General features: G+C 39.7%; 1 protein-coding gene across 2 annotated transcripts in view; it reads left to right on the forward strand.

Annotated features, from left to right (window-relative positions):
• The window catches only part of sema3aa (sema domain, immunoglobulin domain (Ig), short basic domain, secreted, (semaphorin) 3Aa), a 35,684-nt gene that overhangs the window by 10,915 nt on the left and 14,440 nt on the right, over positions 1–10,329 (forward strand). For both annotated transcript variants that reach the window (XR_004327766.1, XM_032505292.1), the window contains exons 2-7: positions 2,214–2,374; positions 3,782–3,844; positions 6,592–6,711; positions 7,752–7,842; positions 7,936–8,055; positions 10,151–10,293. Coding sequence is in view for 1 of the 2 variants with exons in the window: in XM_032505292.1 (XP_032361183.1) it covers positions 2,214–2,374; positions 3,782–3,844; positions 6,592–6,711; positions 7,752–7,842; positions 7,936–8,055; positions 10,151–10,293 (698 nt within the window). In the remaining variant the exon portion in view is untranslated. The remainder of the gene's footprint in view (positions 1–2,213; positions 2,375–3,781; positions 3,845–6,591; positions 6,712–7,751; positions 7,843–7,935; positions 8,056–10,150; positions 10,294–10,329) is intronic.

Raw genomic sequence — 10,329 nt, forward strand, 5'->3', positions numbered from 1 at the left:
ACACACACACACACACACACACACACACACACACACACACATACGCTCAACCCATCTGTGGTACACTACAAATTCCCACACAACCACACATCCACAGACCTCCATTCATGCCCACACCCACCCACTCCATTTCCTCAGCCCCAAACGAAATCCAACTGACGCAGATGAGCTGCAACCATCTTTATTAGGTGACGACCGCTCCCTCTCACAGTGCTTATCCACCCCACTGATACTCAACACACATACACGGTTGACACACCACTTCCTCCATCTTCCCTTCCGTCAATCCCTCCTTTTATGTAGACACAGATGTCCAAGATCTTGCACACTGTGAGTGGGCGCAGATGGCTCCTATAGCAGCCTGTCAATCAGAGCTTTGTGGTGAGAGCAGGGAGATCACAATCCACCAGAGTGTGTGTGTGTGTGTGTGTGTGTGTGTGTGTGTGTGTCTTTTTTTATATATATACAGTATGTGTTTGTGTGTGTGCTGGTTTCTATATTGTGTCTCTATGTCTATTCTACATGGTGACACTGATGATGATGGATGATGTAGTGTGATAAGTGAGACTGATGTATTAGAAGACTGTACCTGTGGTGAAAATATAAGACAGATGTTGGTCCAACCAGAGGCAGATGGTTAAGGGGTTAATTTAATTTATATTAATTTCACTGCAAACCAAATGTTACTGTTTGAATTAATTTAGAGAAACCCATGGCCTTCTCTGAATTGTCAAACTGCAATTGTGCGAGCTGCTTTTAAATCAGCTAAATGGATTCCATTGTTTTGCTCTTAATTATAATTTCATAATTAATGATGATTTGGTCAACTTTGGCTCTCCACAGAAGTGATAGTGTAGTAATTACATGATGTGAAGGGAAAGAAAATCCACAAATGAAAAGTCTTTATGTACAGCAGTATGAATGGTTTAAATTGTAATAGCCTACATTAATTTAACTTAGTCCATATCTTACTTTTTACAATTACTTGATCATTCGCGTAGTCTACTAAATTTTTGGAATAGTGGAAAAGGCCTGTTACAATTTCCTAAACCTTAAGCTTTCCAAACAAAAAAATTATTTAAAATTGATAAATATAATCACTAAATATTTTCAGTGCTATTTAGCTTATCACATTAAAGAAGCTAGTACTAAAGAATGTTACTTGATAATGGATTTTTTTGTTGATAAACTAATTAAATAAAAGATACATTTTTTTAGCTCTATTATTAATAATGACTGAAGGAAGATAGGTATTCTAGATTGTTCATGGATTCACTAACATTTACTGGTTACACTATTACCACCCATGACTGTTGGAATGTGGTTTGTTAATGCAAAATGATATATGAATACAAATAAACTGTTTTGCCTCACTTGTGCTGTGACACATGAGGATCACTGAAACCACATTCAATCAGCGGGTTAACTTGGTCTCAGGAAGGGAGGGTGGATCTTTGTTAATGAAATATCAGAGTTGATGGAACTCATGTTTGGTGCTTAAAAGTTAACTTTTTTTTTAGCTTGTTGGTGTATACTTAAAGACGTAAACACTGTGCAGAAATCCATGTGTAGTCACACACTCCTTAGTGTTGATTTACACAATAACCCATTTACAGATACATGACACACACACACACACACACACACACACACACACACACACACACACACATACTTATGCACACTGTCTCCCCATGGTTCTTACTCCATATGAATTATTTAACCAATCACATGGCTGAACAGTCTGAACTGTGTCCCTGATTGGGGCGTGCTGTGTTCTCTTCAAATGTCTCACGCTATACCTGACTGATGGGTGTCTGTATGTAAGAGTGTGCAAATGTGTGTTTGTGGGAAAGCAGTTAAGGGAGTATGAACAAAAGTTACTGATTTCATACAAAAGAGCATTTTGATGGAGGACACCTAATATTTTCCAATGGCCCAGGTTTTTTACACTTCATCCAATATTGATTATTTTTCAATGCAGATCCATTAAAGCTTTGACACATGCCTACCATAATAGAGAGAGAAACAGTGTAGTGTTTGAGTGTAAAAATTAGGTGCTCAACTACTGACTCATATTGTATGCTGTATAATTAGTATGAATGGGGTATGTTTCCTAATTTCCAAGCTGTTAGTTGAGCAATAATTTAGTCTTTTTGTAGTCATCCCCAAAACATGATCAACACCAACTCCTTCTCCTTTTTCTCTTCCAGAGATGTTAGAGACCAGTAACCTAGTCACCTTCAATGGCTTGGCCAACAGCTCGAGCTACGATGCTTTCCTATTGGATGAGGAGCGAGGGAGACTACTGGTCGGAGCTGAGGACCACATCTTCTCATTTGACCTCGTCAACATTAACAGAGACCACAAACAGGTAAAACTTATATGTACTCAACTTTATTTCGGTTACAGTTTGGGGATATTTTATAGGTTTGTGTGAGAGTTGAATGCAGTTGTGTTCTTTTGGTTCAGGTTGCACGTGTTATTTGAGCTCTTCTCTTCCTACTGCTACCTCTGGAGTTCATTACACCACCTCTTTCTTCCTTTCCCTTCATCCCTCCCACTGTCTGTCTTAGTCCAGACATGGCTGTCCATAATTCTATTACTCCACCTGGACTAGGTTAACAGTCTTTTTATCAGATTGGGGCTGCTATCATTGACACACAAGACTTACACAGACTTGCCTGCAGGCTGCAGAGAGCTGAGCAGGGGAATGAAAGTGCTGAAAAATACATAGTCAATGCAGGGAGGCAGAGTGCGTCTCCAAATTCTTTTTGCCCTTGGCTTGTATGTGTATTTCTTCTTCTTCTTTTTCGCTCTTTTGTTCTGATCTTTACATCATTATCAGATATAGGCCAAAAAGCAGTGATTAAGCAAATCTAATGAAATTAGCCTGAAATGTGCAGTGCAGATTCCCAAGAGAGGGAAACTCAGCTGATCTAGAGAGTAGATAAAGTCTAGGAACAGAATAAGGAAAATGTGTGTAGTGCATTTACATAATAATGCATGTGCATACATTTCCTTTGTCCTTCCACATCTGTGTGGCCACCAGCAAAACAAGTGTGCTCAATCGCACCCAATTTCTGAGTATGTAATCATTCCCTTACACTTGTACACTCATATGCACTATGTGTGTTTATAATTTATGTGACACCAGGGGCCACAAATAGATTCGCATTGAGGCCAGTACAAAGCCAGTATTTATTTCATATAATGAGTCCTATCTTTTCCAAAACAAAGAAACAAAACCCTGCTCCTTCTTTGAATTTAAAGTAAAAAGTATAACCATATGGTCAGGATTTGAAGAGCAGAAAGGAGTTTCCCTTTGTAAATGTTATAATTTGAACCATAACTGTGAAGGGCAATACAGTATTCATATGTGTTCCTACAGGCTGTATATTATCCAATTTCCATAAACACAGCAAATTTTTAACTCAATTTGTTTCTCCTTATTTTGATTTACAGTACGAGTCACTTAAACCCATTACCTTCTCCACTTTCATGCAGTCATGATACAGTTATAAATAAGGTCATCCCTTATTTATCATATGCACATGCAACACTCATGATATGGCCAGGGATATAGAGGGAAATAAGTCACTGAATTAGGAATTATCAAAATAAAGGTTGACAAATCCAAAGTCATTCTCCTGGAATTACACAAATCTCGATTTCTTCTGATTCACTGCATTGACTCACCGCCTTCTCAGTTTTAATGAAACAACATGTAAATCTCTGCTCTGCAGCATAGTATGACTTTGTCTTCCTCTCATTTGCACAGATTGCGTGGCCTGCCACCCCCTCTAAGAGGGACGAATGCAAGTGGGCAGGGAAAGACCTTGGGGTAAGTCCAAATTCATGATGGCATCATCGTTTGAGCGCTTCCCTACAATTTTTGCTTCTATTGTTACACAAATTATATGTCTGTCCTGCATCCATGTCATTTTACAAATTGCTCTGGGATACGTGTTTTTGTTGCAGCAATGCAGCATACTGTAAGAGAGGTACCGGCACCCGTACAAATACAAGACCACTTTAGAGAAAATAAATTAACTCACATAAAAGTGATAGTACATGTTCCATCTCACCTCTGGCACACTGTACTCTCTGTAGGCCATGCCCCACTGACTCCCACAACTAACCACACTGTGCGACAGATGCTCGGTCACAGTAAGGTGTACACAGTGTCCCAATGGCACAAGGACAACAATGCATTACCTCAGAGGTTATTTGCTGCTGTGACGTAGAGTTCAATGTCGGGAGTATGTTTATGTTTGCGCCTCAGGGTGTGCACGTGTGTGCATATTTATGTGGGAGTTTATTGTTTGAGTTCGCATTATCTGGCGCAGAGTATTAGCTCACATGTGCACAAGTTTGCTGAACACATACTATATGCTACCTATTTTTTTTTTGTGTGCACAATGGTGTTAGTGTGTGTGTGTTATCTCTGGGTTTGCTGTTTGGTTAGGCCCTCTCTGTGTTGAATCTGATCTTAATTTCATGGCTGGATGAGTCTGGAGTGCAGCGGCTGCAGGGTTTTAGGATTATCCAAAATTACGTAGTCATTTTAAACTGGAGGGTCTAACTCACCGCCAGCTCTCTCACACAAAGACAAAGTCGCAACCACACAAGAAGTACTACACCTTCGCTCCCTCACACAGTGGAAAGTGAATATTTCTGCCAGCAAAAAAGCACACAAAACACAATGATGAGGTATTTGCATGCTGTGAAAATGTTTATCCTTGAAAATGAGGCGGTGAGAGTGGAGATGGAGTGCAACATGGAGAGGCCTTGATTAGGACATTACTAAAGCATTCAGAGCTCCCAAAGTGATGCATTTCTCCAAACCACAATTTACAGCCACAGAACAAATGTAACAGCTGCCCGCCTCTAAAATGCCTGGTGGCTGTATCATTCTCCTTGGCAGGATGAGTGTGTAACGCGGCCCAGGTTGTTGCATTTGATTCTGTGAACAAAAGGTTCAGATGGAGTGTAGATTCACGATTTCCTAGAACTGCCTGATGTCATTTCTGATCATTTTTCCAGCTAATACAGATATTAAAATAAAAATAAAAGATATCCTACTTTTCACATAAATGTAAGCTATTCAATAAGAGACCTCAGCATAATTTCAAAATTCACTCAATTTATCCAAATATATACAAACCCACATAAGACTCTGTCTACCCATTTCTCCCATGAAAAGTTGTCATCAATGCCCAGTCCAAAAAGAGTCATTAGTTTGATCCAATAATGATTCATTTATCCTCTGTGGGTGTTGTGGTTCTCCCATAACGACAGGTCAGGGAAACCATTTTTCAACCTGGGGGGAAGATAGGGCCGCATGTATGGGTGACATGCATAACTAACGTCTGTCAGTGTTTATGTCTAACCTCCCTACCACATAGCTACAGTAATATGTCCATGTATCTCATAGACAGCCATGTAAAATCATAAATAGAGCTGACATTGGCAGTGATCATAGGAGTTGGTGTAATGCATATAATAAGGTTGTGAGATCGATGTGGACATAGCTCCCCCTTTTTAACAGTTGAAAACACAGAGGGTAAAGTCATTAACTTAGACAGAGACACACAAACGCGCAGGGTTGAAGTCAGGCACAAGAAATCAAGTTTAGTCTTGCTCCGTTAACTCAGCAATAAGTTTGTTACTGAAACGTGGAACATCGTTAGGACAGTGGGTTAATAATCACACTCAAAGTTTAAAGGTGTCATATACTTCAATAAACCTTGGTCAGTGAGAAACTACCACTATGCTACACTGACATAGAATTAAAATCAGACTTTATATTAAAGAAATGTTTTTTGGACATAAGGACATTTTGGTAAATATGTATGCTTATATGAGATTTAGACTAGAAGATCATATGCCTGAATGAGATTTAGATTTGAATATCAACCAGTCTGTATTTTTTTAATGTGATTTTTATGTGATGTGCATCCAGCGTTTCCAAATCCCCAAGCAAATGTCTACTTATTTGTTGGGCGAATATTAAGCATGTATTTATAATAAGGAAAAAGCCCAGACTAATCGCTTAAACACGTGCCCAGTTCTACTCCTCGAGGCTGCTAATAACCCGCCTATATTAACCAATCCCATTGATTAGCACTCTAATACACACTCTTACGCCACTGGGGCTATCATTATGTAATTGAGAGCCAACCCAAACACCCTCAGTAAATTCAAACATATGAGTTATTAAAGATCTGAGGTAGATTTGCCTGATTTGACGCACAGGTGGGGTTTCCTTGAAGGAGATGCAGTTACATAAGTCTTTTCCAATCCAACTGGAAAGTCCCTGTTTTAAAGGGAATTCCAACAGAGCTTTTCTCTATTCCCCATTATTCTCTGCTTCCTATTTTCTACCATATGCAATTTCTTTCATAAAAATCCCCTGAAGATGCTTTGCAAGACTATATAATATACCATGCTGGTAGTAAATACTACATAAACAGAGTAGGGTAATGCACACAAAATGTATTTGAATCTCTTCACCAGATGTAATTCTCACTGTATGAAATTATACATTGGTTGGAGTTTTTGATGTCTCATGTCTCATTTTGTTTCCAGAAAGAGTGTTCTAACTTCATCCGGGTCCTCCAGCCCTACAACCAGACCCACATGTACATCTGTGGCACAGGAGCCTTCCACCCCATCTGTTCTTTTTTAGAAATGGGCAAAAGAGCAGAGGTAATACATTGGGTGCAATAATGTTACTTTACCAAAGGCTGTGTTTTTTTTCTACATGTTTAGTCAGTTATATGTGCAAAATGTAATTTAGATCTCAGTGGAGCATTCAATAATAACTCATGAAATGTGACATAATTGTGATAGTAAACTAATGACAGAGAAAGTACCATATTATTTTCCCTCAAAATAATCTGTCCACAGCAACCACACTGTCTGCACTGATAACACACACACACACACACACACACACACACACACACACACACACACACACACACACACACACACACACACACACACACACACACACACACACACACACACACACACACACACACACACACACACACACTTTTTTTCTGTCAAGCACAGCAGAAACCATTTCCCTCATTGATTATTTTCTCATCAATGTTTTCTTTTGTGTGAAGAAGTGGAAAATAAGTGGTTACTACATGCTTCGACTTCAGCCGTTTATAAATTAAGCTACCCCTTCCCTACATCAAAGTTGAATCAGTCATCTTGATAAAGGTCTACAGGTTAATCAATGTATCAGCATGGGTTCTGCAGTCCAACAATGGGGAGGGGAATGGCTGTTTGCACCATGCAGGTTTTGAGTATAAAGGACCCTGCATGAGTTCACTTGAATTTAAAGTAGTGTTGTTAGTAAGTGATTTAAAGAAAACTTAAGTTGGGGCTCTCTTTTGTCACTTTTCTTTTGATATATTCAAAGAGTCTAAGGGTGTGCTTTGCTTTTGCTGCATGAGCTTACTTTATTCCCCATCATTTATTTTTGTTGCACATTTGCATAAATTATTGTTATTCTGTAATCAAAGTAGTAGAAGTTAGTAGTGTAAAAATTTTTTATTGTCTTATTGCTCATGCCTGAATGAAGTTGTGGCGCATCACATACACATCCCAAAAACAGCATGCTATAATGAGAATTTGGTGTAATTTGAAACACAGGCTATAAGTGTACCTTCGGTCAGGCTTAATGTGGCTTTCACTGACCTCATGTTGATCTCTGACCCTTTCCACCACAGGACAACATCTTTCGACTGGCCTCGCATTTCGAGAACGGCCGCGGGAAAAGCCCCTACGACCCCAAAATGCTCTCGGCCTCGCTTCTGATCGGTGAGTTTGATCTCTGCCTTGATTAGTTCCAGGAAGTACACATTTACTTCAGAGCTGGACATTTGTTCCTAACCACACTTTTCTCACCGGCAGATGGAGAGCTGTACTCTGGCACATCTGCTGATTTCATGGGAAGGGACTTTGCTATTTTCCGTACCCTGGGAGAACATCATCCACTCAGAACAGAGCAGCATGATTCAAGATGGCTTAATGGTAAAAAATAAAAAAAATAAAAAGGAACTATATTTTTTTATTAAGCATGACAATTTTTTATTAGCATATCAACAAAGTATTAAAGGTTGAAAAAATTTTACTCCTGAGGAAAATTAATTTTCCTGAAAACCGTTGATCCTTCTTTTGTACAATCTAGATTTTCTTAATGCAACAAAAGGAAGTTATTTTGTTTAATTTAATATTGTACTGTTCTATGTGGGGTTTTGTCAATGTATTCCACTTACATATGTTGGCTTCCCTGGGTGTTTTAAGAGTCCATCTCTATCTATAAGCTGACAATGGAAGCTAATAGTGTTCAGACTGCAAAAACTAGATAGCATACATATGTTTTAATCCTCACAAATGCCAACAACCTTTACTAATAAAGTAAAACTGGACACTTGTGGCCCACATAAACTGTGACTATTCAGTACAAGGTGGAAGTAAACCGACATTTGCCAGTTTTGGAGAAAGAATACCATTCAGCTTTTCAATGGACTTTGAAGAATTAAATTCTCCCACAAGCCTGAAGTCTCGTATCATTTCCATTCTTGTGCAGACATCAGATATCAGAGCCCATTCACAAAGTTGCTGGATTTGCCTGTGTTAGTAAGATTAGTGCAGCAGTGAGAGTTATTGACTGTTCAGTCTGTCTGGCTATCTTTCGGCACCGCTCAGGACTTAGGGAGCTACAAAAGGTCAGTTTGAACCTTTCCATCAAGCTGTGCCATCCCTTTTCCCCTCTTTCCCACAGAACTAATCCACTCTCAGCTGTTTTCCTGTAGTGGAGTCAAATTTCTCTGTTCTCCTAAAAAAAAAAAAAAAAGCTACGCCATCTAAACTCACAAACACTGTTCTATGCTGTGCTGATTGCTGTCACATATGAAAAGAGTGATTTAAAAGGGAGACGCCATTGTTACCGCGTTAATCCCCATCGATCTTCACTTTATTCAAACAAATACGCCAGGGATTGTATCCATTCGGCCTGGCAAAATCCAACTCCTTCTCCACAAAGGGGGGGATTGTAATTGCATGGATTACCGGGATGGGGATATTCTATTGAGCTTTTATCAACAAGGTTACATGGTACTCAAATGTAACAAAAAAGAAACTTGGGAATTAATCCTTAATAGCAGTCTAAAAAGGATTTAGGTTTAAATGGTAGCTTTGGCTTTGCTGTTATTCATGCAATTTATTTACACATCTCTTCACCCTTTAATGCCCTCTCACTCAATATAGAGGTTGGATTAAACCTTGACTGAATACAGTGGCCTTTTGTTGGGAATTAAATGTAATATTGTGAATTGTATGACCTCCAACGTTGGTGACACCGGCAGAAGCCTATTTTTGTATACATGAGCATGCAGGGTTGAATTTATGAATGTGTCGATTTAAAGACACATATTCACAATAGACCTAGAGGCGTGTGTCGGCTACCCATGATTCATACCAGAGGTCTCCCACCCGCACAGCGCTTGTAAATCTGTTTCCCACTTTGGCCACACTCGTCTTTTTCACAGCTACTCTAACTCCTAAACGGCCATGGAGGCGTAACATGGCACTGCTTGTTTCTCCCCAGCTAACCCCGGAGCTTTTAGACACGGGCTCGTTTTACGCATGACGACGCCTAAATGACTGCGGCCACTTTTGCTCAGTCCCTTTGCCCCTTCAAGTCAGGAGATATCCCAGCCCTAAGGCCCCGGTTGGCCCGTTTATCTTTGATTTCCTCTCGCGCTTAAAGTCAAAATAAATGTATTCAAGTGTTACCGGGGACAATCGGAGCCATGTGTGTTTGTGAGGATGTGGCCTAGAGAACGGGGTTATGTGGGATTTAGACTTGGAGCACTCACTTGGGGTAAAGTCAGATACTGTAACACCAGGGTGTAAAGGGAATGGCTGTTATTATTGAGCCGTGACTGGAGAATATCATGGGGGATTTGGATTCAGGGGTGTAAAATAGGGGTGAAAGGATTGTCATTTGTGCAGAGGTTGGATTGTAAATTTACATTTGTGTATGATTCAAGTGTATGAACAAATATTTTACCAAGCACAATATTGTTCTTGTGATTCATTCTTTTCCTTTTTTTCCCTTTAGACCCCAGGTTCGTAAGTGTTCACTTGATCCCGGAAAGTGACAACCCCGAAGACGATAAGATCTTCCTGTTTTTCAAAGAGAACGCCATGGACGGAGAGCACACTGGCAAGGCTACCATCGCCAGGATAGGACAACTGTGTAAGGTAACAACACACACATACAGACACACACACACACAC

The sequence above is a fragment of the Etheostoma spectabile genome, chromosome 23, assembly GCF_008692095.1.
Source record: "Etheostoma spectabile isolate EspeVRDwgs_2016 chromosome 23, UIUC_Espe_1.0, whole genome shotgun sequence".
NCBI classification, from domain to species: Eukaryota; Metazoa; Chordata; class Actinopteri; order Perciformes; family Percidae; genus Etheostoma; species Etheostoma spectabile.